Genomic DNA, 19318 nt, shown 5'->3' with positions numbered 1-19318 from the left:
CCAACGTGCGTAAAAAATTCAGCTTAAAGCTGAAATCTCATTAGAGAGGGAAAAAGCTCACACACAAGCACAATTTTCCCCCAAAGAGATATGCTGTTTGGAGCAACACTAGTTACGTCCATTCAGGAAGGCAACTACAGACGCGTTTCGGCCTTGTTGGGCCAATCCTCAGTGCAGTGCAGCCTCCTGAATTTTCTGCTACCAAGCTCGAGAGGTCGTGAAAACCAGCCCGAGACTTGGGCAAGCGGACGCGGCGACAATCGGTATTTTGTTTAATACAACATAAACGTCTGTGCGCACTATAGTCTAAAGGAGGGAAATCGATGAGAGCCGTTCTCGCACGGCCCACCTTGGCTGCATTTCCTCAAATTTAGGATTTTTCGCTCATTTAAGGTCTATATTTTACGGAATGCATCATGATATGTCCATTTTCGGTCTCTTTTCGGGTTTAATACTGGACTGAACATGGGATTAAAGGTCGATTTTGGCGAAAAATGCAGGTTTTGCGGGTTCGCAGTCGGATGCCGAAAAATCTGTATTTTTTTTGCAAAAATCTGCTTTCAGACTCAATCTTAGTCCAGTACCCGACGAGAGTGCGAAGAGGAGCAAATCATGATGCATTCCATGAATTTTCAGGGAAATCTGTGGATACTTTTTTTCCAATTTTTCAGAGAATTTTAATCACAATCAGATTTAAATAGTTTTAAAATTTTAAGAGAAATATCCATAACTTCCCTTAAAAGATAACATTTTACTGAAGGAAATTTGGCAACTCTCGAATATGATCATACGGCGTTTTTCCGAAGCACGGCAGTATCGGTGAACAAGAATAAAACGTTGACCACGCTTATCGTTTTAATTTTAAACTGCCCGTCCCGAGCGTCGCTACCCGTTAATGCAAATCCCTTATCAAGGAATTCCCACCTTGAGTCGGCTCCCCAAACCGCCGCGGGATTTTCATCCGAAGGTATAAAGGCTATAGTCCCAAAAGCCCCCCCTCTCCCCCCATGCAGTAATTAGTCCGGCTCTTAGGCCACCGCATCCATTCGCTGGTGTCCGGTCCCCCGTCATTTCCTCCTCGAATCCCATTCAATTATTCCCCCACTTCACACTTAATTAATTAAATTGAGGCTTTGTTTCGAACGCCAATCGTCGCGAGCTAGCATTCAAACGGTGATGCGGCCAATCAAGCAGGGATTACACATTTTTTCAGGTTAAGGCGTTGTTTCAAACTCCTGTAAATTGTCACGTAAGTTCTGTTTCTGGGAGAAGAAAACCCAGTTCTCCCATTCCATGTCCGTTAAAAATTCCGGGGTCCGGAACTTTTTTATTCCAATCTCTCCCACTCTATGACCGTCAAAAGTGCCGGGATTCTTTTTAGATTTTTTCAAAACTTTCGAGAAACCTCCGGAAAATGCAAAAGATCCGAAACATCTCGGGAATTTGAGAAGTTCCGGGAAAAATTCAGGAAAATTTTCGGTTCTGAATTCGGTACTAGTTCCGGGAGAGGGAGCACTTAGAAAACCCCTGATGGGTATCAATGAGTTAATTACGCTATTAGACAAAGCTTATCCGTAGTTAAAGGCTGAAGAGCTGTATATAACAACACTTTCAACGATTAAAGAAGTCAGATGTAAACTTATTCGACTGCTTGTAATTCGTCTCCATATTTCGCAAATTGAAAAACGCTGTATCTTGAAATTAGTGTGAGAAATTGAAATCACATTTTCTTACACGTGTGAACCCCTTTCTGAAGTTGTTCAGAGTACAAATAACTCGATTTTTCCAAATTGATCGTAGAGATTCTTTAGCTTTTAACTAAGGATATATAATGATGTCAAGACGTAAGAACTTAAGAGAAGAGGGATAAGTTAGAAGTACCGAAACCTATGTGGGGGTCAGCTTTCCATCATTTGGCAAAAAGTAAATACAAAAAGTGTCATTTTAGGGCCTTTGAAAGTTGATACAAATAGATAAACCACGATTTTTTAAAAAAAAAAAAAAAATCTGTTAAAGTCAGCGGATTCTGTGGCCAGTTTATGTGTTATGGGCTTGTGGTTTTGCACTGTTTCGAAAGCGAGATAGGTGGTTTTTTTTGGGTCAGTATACATTTATTGTTTGGAATTTTTCACCAATTTGTTGTCAACGTACCTAATGTAAAAGTTGGAATAACATATGATTTTTGTCCTACGAAAAAGCCTACATACATCAATTATACATCGGCGATTTAACAACAGAGCGTCAATACAGTGTAATTCGCTCACCTCCGGACAGTACCCCACTTCACAGATCCCGGAAAAAGCGAGACTCATGAATTCCAACTCATTCGCGGTATCGACAAGGATCAGTTGCTGAAACTTTTGAGTTTAAACAGACCGAGCCTGACCAAATTAATTCAAACAGCAGCTGGACCAGAGAAGCTTTTTGCCAGTACAGCCTTTACTTCCATAAGGACATTGGGAAATCGTAAATTCGGCAATTCTTTGGCCAATGCCATGTACTGGTCGAAAGTCTGGCAGTAAATCAATTATCTAACGGACTCCCCCTCCTCCCCTCCTTCCTGTCTTCCACGTACCGTGATCGGGCCCAACTTCAGAGAAGGGGTTGGAGTTTTCATTAATGGGCTGTATCGTCGCTCCTCTGACGTAAGAGCGTATCGCAATTTCTGCGTGAGCCCTGAAAAGCATGGAGTTCTATGGAGAGTAAGGCTTAACTTCGAAAGGAGTTACGTTCTTACGTTAGAGGGGCGACGATATCTCCTCAGGACACCCGATGTAGGCGTGGATTGATCGAGCCCTCATGTGATTGAACGGACTACGATGATTAAATCAGTATTAATACAGAGCTTCTATAGAGTTCCTGTGAAAGCGAGGGGTTTGAGATTAAACGGATTATCCCTTAGTGAAATTTTGCGAGAAAATCATCAATGCCGATGTTTTTGTCGAAAAGCAACTTTCAAGCCGATGAAAAGCTCGTAAAGTTAAGGCCACGAGGACTAAAGTTTAACAGAAACGCACCAGTGGCGTGTCGTGCTTTGCAATACATCGATTGATCTGCCATTTGGACGCATTTCTGTCAAACGGAACTATGTGCATTATGACGTGAGCCCTGTTATGCATGTATTCTTGTGGGTCTCAGGGCTCATGTCTTAATGCACATAGTTCCGTTTGACAGAAATGCATCCATTTAAACCTATTGAAAAGGATATATTATCAGGGTGTTTGAAAGAACACCCGATAATCGATTCTTTACCATGGTTTCAAGTAGGATATAATCGATCGATGATTCGCGCCTCGCCACTGAAACGCACCAATCGGCATCAAGTTTGAACCGAGAAAAAAATGTTTTTAGTTTCGTTTCTTCATGAGACTTAATTTAAAGTACCTAACTGGACAAAAATTGACCTCCTAAAAATTTTCTTTGATGGACTAAGGTCGCTCCTCCAGTAAATGGTCACGAATGAAAAATAAATAAACAGGTTGTCCCATGTTTAACCAGCAGTATTTCAGAGGGCGATTCTTTAGGTTAAAATAAGACTTTTCCTGTAAGTTCAGATGAGTCTTAAAGTTAAACTCTACGAAGCCACAACCACCCAAGGTCTTATAAAATATTCGTTTTTTCAACTTTTTAGGCCAATTTTAGGTTCGCACGGTCATAAAAATTTGGTCTTCATAATAAAAATTACTGCTAGCTACAAATTTGCACGCAATTTATGACTATAACTCCTCAAATTTGAAAGTAAAAATCATCTTTTTTTAGAATTTTGGGTTGGAGATTAACTGTGAGACTCATGTTTACAGAGAAAAAGGCCCATCAATACCTACAGAGTTGCGCTTTGAAATTTCGTTGGTCACCCCAGGGATACCTTGCATGTAGAATAGATCATATCGATGGTTACAGTACAAAACCACGTATCTTCATTTGCGACGTTGCAGGTTTCCGGTCATAATTTTTTTTCTGTGGAAACCTAGTCAATTTAATTTCTTGAAAACTTCCTGGATTCTTCTTCTCTATTAGCAGAAAATTCCGTAGAATTTTCAAGCAATGAAGTTGGCTTGTTTCTCTTCGGAAAGGTAACATAAAAACAGAGATTTTGAAACACAGCACACGGTGATTTTGCACTTCAGCCATCGATATTTAGACCGAATTTAGAATATATTTAGAATTTATTTTGTGTTTGCAGAAGAACAACTCGGACGAGGGAGTGATGGAGGTGCACAGTGGAGTGACACGGCCGGACCTGATGGGGACGTTGGTGAGCTGGAACGGGCGAGAGAAAACGAGTGCTTGGCCGGAGCCCTGTAACCAAGTCACCGGAGCCGACATCACGCTGCCGCCCTCTCGCCCAGCTCACCACAAACAAATCCTCATATTCAGCACTGACGTCTGCAGGTCAGTAATACAGCGAGAGAAAACGCCGAAAATACGCCTCAAGGAAAATTTACCGATATTTTGTGTTCATGTGGGAGGTAGAGCACAAAATATCCTATTCGTGTGGTTGGTTAATTGGTTATTCTTTGGGTTATACCAATCGGATCTTGCGGTTGAAAAGCTGCAACTTCGTTGAAGATCATGCGCAATGGACTAATAGACAAGACACGAATTTCAGCATTTTGATACACGTTTCATAACCAAAATTTCACGTAGAATACGATGCGCACAACGAAAATTACCAAAATTAACTCCTTACGAAGATATTTAATGATTCTTGATGCGTAAATTCAAACCACCCGCTCATGAAAACTCAATGCTCTACGTGACTCACATCGCGCGCTAAACGTTATCATGACAGTCTCTGCGATATAAAAATCTGGCAACCACAATCTTGACGCTTTGGCTCAGCTATAGCAAGTTGTTTATAGTTTGAACAACACATGGTGGGAAATGAACATTGCTCGATTGCAAGCTTGCTGAAACCGTTGTAGTGCGCGATTTGACTCACCTAGAGCTTTGAGTTTCTTGTGAGCGGGCAGTTCAAATTCCTCGTAACCAATGTGATAAAAAATGTTAATATCTTTGTTAGGAGTTGATTTCGGTAAGTTTCGTTGCGCGAAACGTGTTTTACGTGAAATTCTGGTCAAGAAACATGTATCAGAATGCTTAAATTCGTACCTTGTCTAGTGGTCCATTAAGACGCCAAGATCGAACCTGGATCGCATTAGTGAAAATTCCAGCACGCTGGCCTCTCGCAAGTCGCAACCTCTGAGTGATATGGATTGAAGCATGATTGCATTGGTTCAGCAGGCCAATTTTTTTATCCCTATAGGTATCTCAGATTATCCTACGGTATCGGTCCATCCTCAAGTCCTTTTGGTTGATCTGACCGAGAAAGAGTAATTTACGGTGACCGAAAGTTACCGCAAACACGGTACAATTTTTAACAGTGTAGAATTCTGCCGAAGAAACTAAAGTTTTTACAAAAGTTTTGGAATGAGAATTAACTACCAACTACCATTGCAGGGTTGCTGAAGTTGAAAAATTTATTATATTTTGTTTGGAATACATTATATTTTAAAGAGAGTATATTTTTACGAAACAGATTGAAATTCCATGTGAAAATTACCCTGTGAAGCTCATTGGTTTACCTCTTTCATTTACTTCATTCTGAATGTAGAAGTTGCAAAATCATGGCAACATCACAAGGTCAGTTCATTTTTAAGCAATTCAGTTTAATTTTCCCTTAAAAAATGTAATTCTCTTGAAATCCATGAATCATCCCAAAGGCCATCCATACATTCTAAGTAAACGATGAGAAAAGCCTTGTATATTAACGACTGTGGGTTTATGTGTTTTTTGTGTAGCGCAGTTGGACTTGAGTACACAGAGGACATAACGTTTGCGGGGATCAAGGGTTTCCGCTTCTCGCCGGTGGATTCATTCATGGAAGCCGTCGACAGATATCCAGAGAACAAATGCCACTGTCCTGGCCCTATGAAGAAACTCACCATGCCCCTAGAGTGCATGGAGAAAGGCGTCCTCGATATCTCCAGCTGTCTAGGTAAACCCAGAACCGACCTTTTAAGGGTACACTATAATGCACTGGAAAGAAAAACACATTGGATCTAGAGTCCAGACTCTTGAAAACATTGACAAGAAAAAATACTCTTGCCTCAGATTTTTGCTTCAATCAAAAGGAAATCCGCTTAAATTAAGAGGCTTGGTTCTTGATTTAAGCTAGATTCTGATGGAATCAAGAGTATTTTTCCTTGTCGATGTTTTTAAGAGTCTGGTCTCTAGATCCAATGTGTTTTTTTCCCAGTGTGGGATACAACTATTTTAACGTTCATGTCGTGGGGTTGCATAAACACCCGCTTGAAGGCGATTTTTCCGTGCAGGTGACAGGTTAACTCAGTCTCATAGAGAACATCAATCCGATCATTGAAATTTTATGTTTGTCGGGTCGAGATAGATGACGTAGGTTAATGGCATAGCGTGATTGGTCGATTATGTCATATCACTGCTTTGTCGTGCCTTTGTTTAGTATAATGGACGACATACTGTCGGAAACTCGAAAGGTTGATTCCACCTGACATGAGCATGACAAAGTGGCTACAAGACTTAGTTGACTGCTTACACTACGCCATTTAACCTATGCCATCTATCTGCGTCCGACAAATACAAACTTTCAATTATCGGCTTGCAGAGCGGATAGACGCACCAGTCAAATAGTCACAAGTTGGATGCTTTGATGATCAGCCCAAAGTGACGTAATTTTTTTTACTATAGAGCGATAAGCTCGCTTGGAGTATATTACCTGAAAGAAATTATACTCCGTGCGAGCTATTTCCTCTATAGCGGAGGAGGGGATAACGTCACCTTGAGGTGATCATAAAATTAGCCAACTGAATCTTTTCATCAGCGATATTTTCTAAGCATTTTCCACCCAATGCTACCGTAATATACCTTCCTAATATTAGTATCGTAGAAATGCACGCATCAAATGAGGGGCTTGGAGGACAAGGCGCATAAGTGCAGTTTTTGCCATTTCAAGAAATATGAAGTTTCAAAATTGCATGGATCCTTGTCGCGGAAAGAAAGTTCAAACTGACTTTTTGATGCTTAAAAAGTGGAATTTTGATGCGAATTTTTCACAGAATATGCAATGAGACTAGTTTTGAATGAAATCATTAATATCTCAATTTTTTACAAAAACTACATTTATGCGCCTTGTCCTCCAAGCCTCTAAAATTTAATATTCCTAATTATTTATACATATTGACGGTGTAAGTCCTCAACCACGTATCTCGTTTGCGGTGTTTGGAAATCTCCGCTCTCATTTTATTTATTTTTAAGGAGAACAAATCAACATCACTCTTTGAAGTTTTCGCAGAATTTTCTTCGCGGAGGAAGGAAAAATCACGGCATTTTTTAGGAATCGCCATTGAGTAGTTTCTCATTTAAAAAATGAAGTATGACAGGAAGTCTGCCTTGTCGCAAACCGGGATACATGGCTGTGGTCTTACACCGTCGATATTTGGAAAAGAGGAAAATGAGAAGAGGTAGAATAAAAAATCAAACGTGTCGATTTTGATATTTCATAATTTTCATTGCGCGTTGCCTTGCCTCTATTTTCTTGCTACGCACACTTGTATTCTTCGAAGGACCAATTGCAGTAATATTGCTGATTGGAATTTATGATTCGGAAAAATCTTATTATTGTTTGGCAATCCATAACTTTTATTCATCAAGATTATATTGTGGGACTCAGCATACTGACTCATCATTACAATCTATTTCACTTAAATTGTTAGGTCTTAATCAAAGTATGAAAAATGATACGTTAACATTATAATAATTTATACTTTTACATCATTAATTTTTCTCAAGGAATGAAATTTGATGTAAAGGAGCCAACTGTTACTTGAAAATAAGGAATTGTACATAACTTTATATAACCAGAGGGTTAATATCTAAGTCAATTAATTGTAAGATACCAGAAACCAGAACTTAATTCATTAGAATATTAATGTAAGATTCTTTCACGGAACTTGTAAATGAAGGACATGTGGTTATAGGAGCATAATGATAAACGTCGGCTTCAATAAATTAAATATTCATCAATAAAAGTTTAAGAATAAGGCGGATTTTATCCGGAATACTCTATCTGTGAGGGTTAAGATTTGAAATGAATGGGAAGAAGTAACGTGCATTTCAACAACATTTTATTTATAATTAGAATAATGGACAGAATTTAAACAATTTTGGAAGTACAATAAGGTGAAAAATAAATCGAACACGATCAAGAGTTTTGTTAGATATTAGATTGATCTCTTGTTGCAGTAAAAAATTAAGGACAAAGATAAAATTTGCGAAAACATGAAAACATCTTGAATTCATAAAAAATTGATGAACCCTCAAGATTTTTCTTGCCCCAAATCAGTTTTAAAAAACAAGCGCCAGTATCTTTATTAATCTTGACCGAGTATGAGGCAAACAGGCATATAGCCATTGTCAGTTCAGAGAGATTCGAAGTTTGCAACGCCGGCTTCCGTCTACATTTTGAAATAACGAACCATTATTTCTCACTCATTTCAGAAACAACACGTGTCGTATTACTTTACCTATGCAAATAGGTGCTTTCATGGATGAGGCGAAAAAATGGTTCCTAACTTCAAAATGAGGTCACAAAGGTATTCCCAGCCTGCGCATAATTTTTAGACGAAGGAACATAACTCCTACAAAATCAACTCGAAAGATTTAATATTTTGCAAGAATATCATTGTGTAATTTTTGTCCAAAATTTTACCGATTTTTGAGGTACACTGGAAAAAAAACACATTGTATCTAGAGTCCAGACTCTTGAAAACATTGACAAGAAAAAATACTCTTGATTCAATCAGATTTTTGCTTAAATCAAAAGGAAATCCGCTTAAATTAAGAGGCCTGGTTTTTCATTTAAGCTTAAATCTTACTCAATCAAGACTATTTTTTCTTGTCGATGTTTTTAAGAGTCTGGACTCTAATCCAATGTGTTTTTTTTTTCCAGTGTATGGTCAGAGGAAAAATTCGTATATTTCCACTTAGAGGTACACCATACTTTTATGATTAAAATACAATTTGCGGGTGAAAATTTTACAACGTACAAATATAGTTTCGTACTTTCGTGCGACCAGGCAACGACGAATTTTCCAAACGAGATAAAAGCAAAACAAAATCTCATCAGTTACGGTGGGGGTCACATCAAAATAAAGTAATTTAGGAACCATTACCGAAAGAGGTAGTAACTTCGAGCAATAAGCCGACAGGTCTTAGCAGCCGTTGGTGAATCCCGTTTTCCCCTTGCATTTCTGGTTGTAGACGGTCCAGGCGGCGAACCCGTCACCTCGGAGCCGCTTCGTCTCCTTGAAAATCTTGCGGGCGCACTCGAAATCGTCCGTGACGTCATCGTTCCTGAAATCCGAGCAGCGCTTGTTGCAGGCCTTCCCGGCGGAGCCGGACTCGTTGCACCAGTATCGGTCGTTGATCTGGATGATCCCGTGGTCCTTGGACTTGTCCGTATTTTTGTTCCCGACGGCCGCCGTGTTGTAGTGCGACTCGTTCTCGGCGATGCACACCCAGATCGGCACTTCGTTGGCCGCGAAACCCATGGACTTCAGTTTCCGCGCCAGCTCGCACTTGTTGAACACCTTCGCGTCGGCTAGGAAAGAGACAGCCAAAACGAGACTGCAGAGGAGAACGTAGCTTGAGGAACTCATCTTCAAAAATTTGAGGTTAGGAAAGATTAGGTTAGGTCAAGTTTAGGTTAGAAATGAGGGAGCGTCAACTCCCTGAAGGGCTTTGAGAGAATAGGGAACGCTGGCGGGTGGATGTTGCAGAGCGCCGAAGAGCACTGGAAAAGCGGCTTTTATGTATGTATGGAAGTGTAGAATAGATGAGGTATGGAACAACACAAAACGTAGGAACTAAACAGCCGATTCTAACGTTGCACGGAATAAACTTCAATCGCGAATAACACAAACTCTGGTGACCAGGCACGACGAGGGTGGAGATGCGACTTGGATTGGATAAGACGTGTTCGGCGGAGCTTTTAAATACTAGTTGATTAAGCGTGCTGAAAGTGCCGTTTAAAAATGGAGGGAGGCAAAAAAGCCCAGGTAAGCCGAAGAAACGGGGATATCCCAAATAGCAGAGCTGATTCTCCCCCATGTCGTGTCGGTGCGCTGAAAGATAAGATGGTTTGGGAAGTCCGCAGAGCTGCGGGGAATAAAAATCAGTTGAGCGTCGCGACGCAACGAGGCGGCCGGCGCGGCGTCACGTCGCTGACCGCGCCGCGTGGTATTCCCCCTTGCCGCGTCTCGGGGGCGTAGCTGAAACGCGTGAAAAAATGCTTCAACTCGGCCGAGCGCCGCGAAATCGACGCGTTGCTCACGAGAAGAAAAAGATTAAGTCTTAAGTTGCTCGTTTGCTTTAATCGTCTTCATAAAAAATGAATGTCTTTGCTGAAATGAGTTTGTGAAAATAGTAACGTGATCTACATTTTCAAAGCAAAACTTTTTTCCTCATTTTTTTGGCGTATGTTGCATTTGGCCCGCGTTTAGCAGAAAAGAACCAAGCCACAGCAGCCATTGCCAAATTGAACGGTGAAATAGAATTCTTTACGAGAGAACATTTGGACCGCGAGTTCATCAGAAAGGAACCAGCCCACATTTTCGAAAAAATTGAGTTAAGAATGTGTATGAGTTCCACTAGTCTTATATATTCCCCTGCCAAAAACTCAAAGTCGAGAAAAAAAATTAGTCTGTGTTAAGAGGGGTTAAAGTTTATTTTCTACATTGAGCCTTATGGAGAAATAGAACTTCAAACCTCTTTTTCTCGGTTTCAACTTCATGTGGGTTGGTTCCTTTCTGTTAAACTCTGTCCGTTTGTGTGGATTCCTTTGAAAATGTCAAGGAGTTTGCTTCTTACTATACAGAAAATGCATTGTTTTAACAAAAATTCGCACAGCCGTTTTCATGAATAAATTAGATTCCCCAGTTAAAAGCAATAGCTGATGTGACTTAGTTCCTTTCTGCTTAACTCGGTCTGTTTGCGCTTTTAATGAATCCTGGTTATTTTCTTTTGTCCATGACATTTTTTGTCCAGGTCGTTTCAGGTGTGAGAGCCCCTCTGTTCTGATTTTCGTCTTTTTTTTCATTGATTTTTTGAAGAGTATAGCGATATTTTTCAACGCACATTGACGAGAAAACTCCCTTATATACTTTTTGAAATCTGACACTAATCAAGAGTTAAATGACGAATCGATATTTCGCTTCCGATGCGAGATTTATCTTCATTAGATACTGTGCTAAGACATCGCAGAAGGAAACAAAGCAACGACGAGGAAAATGAAATCGAAACTACGAGGAAAAACGGAGCAAATTAACGATCTGCGATGATGCTGAAAGTGCACACTTTGTAGTCTCGTCTAGTACCCGCGCGGCGTGGCGCACAGTGAATCGAGTCATCAGAGAGGTCGGACATGATATTTTTTTACCAAAACTGCAAATTTTTATGTTTATTTCGTCACATTTTACATTTTTAGGGGTATCCCTAGAAAGAAATTTCATGAGAAAACTAGTAAAACCACTTTACAGAACCTCAAAGTTTTGTAGAAACGGAGTTAAAAGCTTTTAACATTCCCAAATTTTGTCCAACCTCTCCCATCGACTCGGTCCACTGTGCGGCGCTGCGACTCGCGCTATGCTGTCTACACTATTAACCTGGTGCGGGAAAAATACTTAATGAAATTCTTAGGTCAATGAATAAGAAACTGTGCGGCGAGGTTTTTATAATCGATTGTATAAGATACTCACACATATTTTAATACGAATCTACAAAGATTACCGTATACCGTGTTGATATTCTTTCATAATCTTTATTCTGTCGACTTTAAAACAACCGAGAACTTTCAGAGATCATAACTGTTAGTTTCCCGGGATCTTATATTTAATGCATTTTCTGTATGTGTTCAGGGTGTTCAAGGGTTTGGTTGAACCGCAAGGCTGTAGGAGCGTGTTTTATGAGTCAGAATAAGTCTTTTTTCCACCATTAATTTCTTCGAAAAACTCCCGAAGAACACGGCTTTTCCATATTTTTGGAGAAATCGCCGTTTTTACTGAATTTTGGCAATGTATCTGGACCCAAATCCATGAAAATTACCCAGATCCTTCAATTTTTAACGCGGGATTTATTCATGTTAAAAATATCAAACTCTCAGATAGGAGGGGGGCCGGCCCAAAAGAACACGAGAACCAAATTTTTCATCCTGAAAGATTCAAGATAGCCTGATGAGATCTCAATTTAACTTAAGATTTCGATATTTATAAGTGCTTCGATGATAGATGCTATTACGAGTTACGTGACAGAAAAGCGATGTGTATAGATTTATTCTCATTGATAGCTTAAAAGAGGTTATGCCATTGTTATTTCCTAGAATAATGGACCACTAGACAAGGTACGAATTTAAGCAATCTGATACATGTTTCTTAATCAGAATTTTACGTAGAACACGATTCACACTACGAAAATTACCGAAATCAACTTCTAACGAAGATATTAACGTTTTTATTTCGCACTGATTACGAGGAATTTGAACTGCCCGCTCACAAGAAACTCAAAGCTCTACGTGAGTCAAATCGCGCACTACAACGGTTTCAGCAAGCTTCTCAATCGAGCAATGTTCATTTCCCACCACGTGTTGTTCAAACTATTAGCAATTTGCTGTAGCTGAGCCAAAGCGTCAAGATCGAGGTTGCAAGATTTTTATATAGCAGAGGCTGTCATGATAACGTTTAGCGCACGATGTGAATCACGTAGAGCATTGAGTTTTCATGAGCGGGTGGTTTGAATTTACGCATCAAGATTCATTAAATATCTTTGGAAGGAGTTGATTCCGGTAATTTTCGTTGTGCGCGTCGTATTCTACGTGAAATTTTAGTGAAGAAACATGTATCAGAATGCTGAAATTCGTACCTTGTCTAGTGGTCCATTCGATCTACTGGAGAATCTCCATGGTGACGTCATCGCTAAAATCGTCTATTGCAGCGCTGAACATTATTGAGAGAAGTAGAGTAGCCAAATTCATCAGTTTTGTCCATAACCTTTGCCGAAAGTCAGAGGAAACGATTATTTTCGCAAAAATTTGGGTTGAGCGGACTCCGTGGGACACTTTAGGAAGGGGAGGGGGAATCTCTGGAGAAAATGTTTCACATATTGAATGGGACCCTTCCTTCCGTCGGTTTAACCCTGAAACACCCCGTATATTCCCTGAGCTATATCAATAATTAATGTTCTTACATTCCTCTGCTCCTTCCCCCTAATTTTTTAAGGTCCCCTTTTGTTCAATTCAAGGGGAGGTGGATCTAAAATTTTTGAATCAATTTAGCGCTTCGTAGTTTTTGCACGTAAATTACGTGCACATTTTTTGATGCCGAGGAAGAGGAGTGCAAATCTGGGATTTCCGTGAGACTGGCGCGACGACAACGCGGGAGTAGCAGCGCGCGGTCGTATTAGTCTAGATTTCAGCGCGTGTTGACGCTCAGACGTGACGAGTCTCGCTCAATATATATCACAAGCAATTAATGACATGCGGCGCGCAGCCTGCTTGCAGGAAAACCCAGCGTAAGGATATTACACTGTAAGGGATGAGATGAGTACCCTGATGAGTAATTTCATGTTTTAAAAAGGAGCTCTCTCATTTTATATCCAAACATCTTAATATTGTTCTGCTCCTGAAAAAATTTTGCGCAGGGAACTGAAAGGTCTTTCGTCATCGGTTGGTCGTATTTTTCAGGGAAAATATTAAATTTAAATAAAAGTACCAAATCCTCCTAACTGGCGACATTGACAGCTTTCCTTCCAACTAAAGAAACACAATGAGCAAGGAAATCAGCAATGTCGGATAACCGAAACACGCGTTCTCGCGTTTTCATAATAAATTTGTTTCCTGAATAAAGAACATGTTTTAAAAATGTTGACAATATTGTAATACTACTGAAACACACATAATTTTGTGTTTAAAGAATATTTTAATCGAAATTTGCAAGGTTAGAAAGGACATTTTTTGAGATATTTTGGAAACGTTTTTATTGAAAATAAACAAAAAGTAGACATGATAATAAAACAAGGGTATAAAAACAAGGAAAACTCTTTTGAATCATGACTAAAATCGCTAAAATTAAAAAAAACTCGAAGCTTTCTTTACTTATTGTTTTCCAACATGATAAAACCCTTAATTTTTCAAATGATTTTATGGGAAAAAAAGTATTTCGAAAATAAGAGGATAAAATGTTATACGATGTTGAGAACGTCTGAAGTGTGTCTCGATGCTCTCTAAAAACGCATAGTTGTTTTTGAAAAAATAAACAAAATAAAATAATTTAAATTTTAAAATGAGAAAGGAAAACCTGAGCGTTTTGAGGATATTTACAAAATAACGTGAGCAATAATTCAATTCAAGTTTTACAAAAATCTCGGTTACGATCGGGTAGTCTCATTTTTGGCAACAGCAGAACACTCACTGGTATACCTCCCGACATCAGGCCCATTGCAGTGCTGTCCATAGACGACCCAAGCGGTAAAACCATTACCAGTCCGACGCTTGGTAGCACGGAAGACCCTGCGGGCGCAGATGAAGTCGTCCCTGATATCATCGTCTTCGAAGTCGGAGCACTTGTTCCCGCAGGCGGCCGGTCCGTCCTCCTGGACCCAGCACCAGTATCGGTCGTTGATCTGCAGGAGCCCGTGGTCCCTGGAGCCGTCCCCGTTCGGCGGGCCAACCGCCGACGTGTCCAGTCGCGACTCGTGCTCCGCGATGCAAACCCAAGTTGGGATGTCCTCTGGAGGTGCCTTCAGGGCGCGGAGTTTCTCGGCCAGCTCGCATTTCGTGAAGATCTTGGCCGTCGTCAACGGGATGGCGATTAGGAGGAGGTAGAAGAGATTGGCGCGTGGGGAGAGCATGGCGATGTCGGCGGGTGGATCTAGGAATGACTGGGTCCAGAAATAATGAGGTTTAGGAATGGCTCGGTCAAGGGAGAGCTTAGTGCAGAAATGACTGGGTCTAGGAATGGGAGGATGAGGAGGAATGGAGCTCAGGGATGGATTGACCAAAAATTGGATAGTCCAGAAAAAGTTCGGTTTAAGGATGGCTCGGTCAGAAATGGCTTAGTCCAGGGATAGCTAGGTTCAGGAATAATTAGGTTTGAAAATGGCTCGACCTTGGTCCCATGCAGAAATGAATAGGTCAGTGAAGGCTAGGTTTAATCGCCAGATCCGAGAATGGCTTGATTCAGGAATGAATCGGCCCTGACATTGTCTTGTTTCAAAATTAACTTGATTCAGCAGCCAGGGGCTTCAAAACTAGTGATGAGGAGTCACTATAGCATACGAGTGCAGATATCTGGGTGAATGATTAATATAGGAATCCTAAATTGAGGCTCTATAAAATGCCAATTCAAAACTATCAGTGACAGAATAACAGGCAAAGCTAACACAGAACAGCGCATATCGACGGTGAAACTACCAAACCACGTATCTCGGTTTGCGACGTCGCAGACTTCCTGTCATACTTTATTTTTTAAATGAAAAACTACTTAACATCCAGTCTTGAAAATTTCTGTGATTTTTCCTCTTTGTGCGGAGAAAATTCCGTGAAAATTTCAAGGAATGATATTGATTTGGTCTACTTCAAAAAAATAAAATGTGAGCGTAGATTTTCAAACACCGCAAACGAGATACGTGGTTTGGTAGTTTCACCGTCGATATGCACTAATTTAATTTCGAATTAGACGCACCAGGGAGAATTCGTTTTACAATGCACGCCTCTAACATTGATCGAGAGTCACATCAAGAATTCAAAAAATGAGCAGTCCATTAAAAATTCGAGATTATGTGGCACTTGAGACCAGCGTAGAAGAAGAGGGGGCGAAAAATAAAAATTGATCAAAATACACACCAAAATTGACAGTAACGTAGTTTAAAATCCAAAATTTGGAGCACCAGCACTACACACCTTCTACGTTGCGCGGTTGAATTCAATTCTAAAACTTAAAATTAGGGAGGAGAAATTTTCCTCCGGATTTAAATTCAATTTTCCATGGATGTAAAAACGTTACAGGGAGTAGAGGTTGTGCAATTCAATCGTAATGGAACTTAACACAACCTAGAGGGATAACTGAGCTTCAGAAGACACGCGCCTCAAGTTGAAAGTGAGAGCACATCGCGAACCAGGAATCGAGTACGGTTAGAAAATATCATCGGATTTTTAAATATTGATGATCCTCGCTGACCCAGAAATACTAAGTCGATGACACGCATGGCAAGCGTATTCGAAGCGCGTGTTCTCGCATGATATAGAGAGAAAGGTATGCTATTCAAATGCATGCCTGAATTTAATTTCACGCAAGGAGACAGCGGAAAGTGCGATTGGTCCTTGACGAGTATTTAGAGTTCGTACAACCAGAAGCAGCTCCCGCGATTCGCTCATCAGGCAAACAGGTTTGAGCAAAGTCGGGACGATCGTGATTTATACTCGAAGGAGAGGGAGGAATGCTAATTCAATCTGATTCCTCACTTTCTTCTTGCATCTCATTTTCCGCTTGTTTATTTGTTCGCAAATTCTTGGCCGGCCGCTCCGAAAATTTGCATGCGCATTAAAGCCGTTCGGATGAGTAAACCGAAAGCCTTTCAGGCGAATGAGTCCAAACAAAAAGGATTTTCGTTTTGCGCAGAAGAGGTGCGACTTTATTTAATACCAACAGCGGACAGTTCTGTGTCTTTGTGTGAAGGATCCTAGATTAACTTTTTTTTCCTATTCTCAGAGTATTGTTGAGCATTGTTTACCCTAAAAAAGCCCAAATATCTATTTAAAATGAGCAATGCTTGCCGTGTGAAGCTATTTCTCTCATTAGTATGTCACTCTCTTAACACGGTACATTTCAGCTCCTTAATAAATGGATGCTCATATGCTGCCGTGTACTATACTACTACCAATACTACGTTTGAGGCGTCCTTAAAACTCCCTTTACCACCCGACCATACTGCCGCACTAAAGAAGAACGGTGTATGAACATTCGAGAGTAGCTAAATTTCCTTCGATAAAATGTTTATCCTTGAGGAAAGTTATGAATATCTTTCCTTGAAATTTTCAGGAACTATAGGTGAAATTGCGAACAAAATTATCTGGAAAATTGGGAGGAAAATATTCATAAATTTACCAGAAAATTCGCGTTTTATCAAAGGAAATTTGGCAACGCCTGAAGGTTCATACTGCGTCTTTCCTTAGCACGGCAGTATGGGTGGCTATAAAGTTTTCTTTTTAATTCCAAAAAAGTGGCTAAAATATTCTGAGGTATGACGGAATTTCAGCACAAGAGACGTACATTTTTGCTTGTTGAAACTGTTATCCGAAATTCATTTCGGTTTATTCATTTATTCGGATTATACAAATTCATTTGCTAGCTCTTTATACCTCCCTCCCCTGCTACCTTCCTTATCAAGCTTCTGAAGCTTGTGTATTCCGAAGATGGCTTGCTATTTGCATAGCTATGATCTTTAAGGATACCCTAATACCCCCCCCCTCCCTCGCTTTTCTAAAAAATCGAAAAGAAAATTCTGTCATGTTAAAAAGAAGGCTTGGCTCAGATTCTGCACAACAATTTTTCTGTTTAGAACACGTTTCTTCACTATATTAAAATTCTTTGACAACTATCTCAATATGATATCGATTTTCACATGTTATTTGGATGTTGTATACTTTAAATCACAATACAAAATTCCATGACAGGTACAACGTTAGATCATCGACCGGAGAATATATCCGAGGAAATCAGATCAGTTAGTAGTCGCGCATTGCCGAATGAAGCATGTCCTTGCAAGAGCACGAACGCATTAATAGAAACTCATAAGAGGAAAATCACATCCAATCACACCTGAATCAGTTGATTTTGAAATGTAAAATATAGATTGTATCATGAGTCCTAAGTTCCATGAAAATACTTATATTTTACGGCTCATCAGATGTAAGAGACATGCCTGTTTTCATATCGATGCTCCAACTAATGAAACATGAAAACCGTGTAATGGGAAACAGGCCAGATACGCAAGGCGATAAAAACGTCTAAATGGATGAAACTCATACGATTAACATTAAATAATAGGATGTCTTCAAACTTTTGACTCAAAAATTCGATAAATACTTTTTTTCATTTGTTTTTTCATTTTCTCTATTGTCATGGGAACGGAGTTCCCCATGATATTACAATCGTTCCGTTGCTTTCGCTATGGGATTCCCTATACCTCTGCGACCTTGAGCGTTTCGCCCAGTCTCCGATTTTTGGTTGATTTTCCGATGTATCAAAAACCGTTGTATTTTTTAGCCAATCATGTCTCTACGTCAAGTTGTGTTGATTGCTAAAATTCGCTTTCAGCGAGTTTTTTTCCAACTTGAGATGTCGTGTCTGACTGGTAAATCTGCGCAGATCCACGAAGTTCCATTTTTAGGCAAATTCTTTTTTTTGGGAGGTTCTGATTGGTTATTTTTCGCCATCAGTTTTCTGTTCGTTGGTGCAAAAGATCGCCTACCTCGTTGCTCTTGAGAAGCCGCCATTATCCCACCTCAAATTTTACAAATAGAAATAAAGAAATTATAACTATTGTGCAAGGTGGAAAACTGCTCTGGAGGACCCGTTACGGATATATGAGCCAAAATCGGAACTCGATTGATTGATTTATTCCATGAATACAGAAATATTGCCTCAGCTTACTGCCGCGATGGCAAATGCCTGCTGATATGAACCTTGAGACACATGATAGCATAGGCAAACAATGTCTCACAGAGAAAGGCGCTTAGCTCATTTCTCCAGAAGCTACGAAGACGCGAATCGCCGAATCGCTCAAGGACAACTCTTGTGATAAGTCCCGCCCATCGTCAGAGTCTTTTAAATGCTATTTTTCCCATTCTGTCGCCGATCTGTGATAGCCTAGTCGACTGAGGCGCCCCATATTTTTGATAAGGTGCGGGCAATAGGTGATCGGGAGTTCGATATCCGGCGATGGGAGATAATTTTTAATGGTTGTATTGAATGTTTTAGACCAATCATCAAAAAATAATTAATACTAGATGATAAATGTACGAACATTTTCTCGTGAGTTAATATGTTAAACAAAAATACTGGAATATACCTCCTTCATATAATCAGCCACATGTTCCCCCAAATTAATGACGTTATTTTCTTTTTTCAATAAAGTTAATTTGCATTCAACGTTCGTAAGTTAAGCAAAAAGTACCTATTGATACAAATAGAAAGACATGAAAATAGTATGCTAACATTTCAGTTGTTTT

At 39.9% G+C, this 19318-nt stretch overlaps 2 protein-coding genes across 2 annotated transcripts in view; one reads left to right on the top strand and one right to left on the bottom strand.

Moving 5' to 3' along the window:
• The window catches only part of LOC109042205 (sensory neuron membrane protein 2), a 43200-nt gene that overhangs the window by 18861 nt on the left and 5021 nt on the right, over positions 1–19318 (top strand). The window contains exons 6-7 of the mRNA XM_019058840.2: positions 4184–4392; positions 5802–5998. Of these exons, the coding sequence (XP_018914385.2) occupies positions 4184–4392; positions 5802–5998 (406 nt within the window). The remainder of the gene's footprint in view (positions 1–4183; positions 4393–5801; positions 5999–19318) is intronic.
• Positions 9021–15011, bottom strand: LOC109042207 (uncharacterized). Its single transcript, XM_019058842.2, has 2 exons — positions 14459–15011; positions 9021–9717 (listed from the first exon to the last, which is right to left on the bottom strand). The coding sequence occupies exons 1-2, from the start codon at positions 14935–14937 to the stop codon at positions 9249–9251; spliced, it is 948 nt and encodes a 315-aa protein (XP_018914387.2). The 5' UTR covers positions 14938–15011; the 3' UTR covers positions 9021–9248.

This window comes from Bemisia tabaci, chromosome 5 (genome assembly GCF_918797505.1).
Source record: "Bemisia tabaci chromosome 5, PGI_BMITA_v3".
NCBI lineage: Eukaryota > Metazoa > Arthropoda > Insecta > Hemiptera > Aleyrodidae > Bemisia > Bemisia tabaci.
This window is presented reverse-complemented; position numbering and strand designations above follow the sequence as displayed.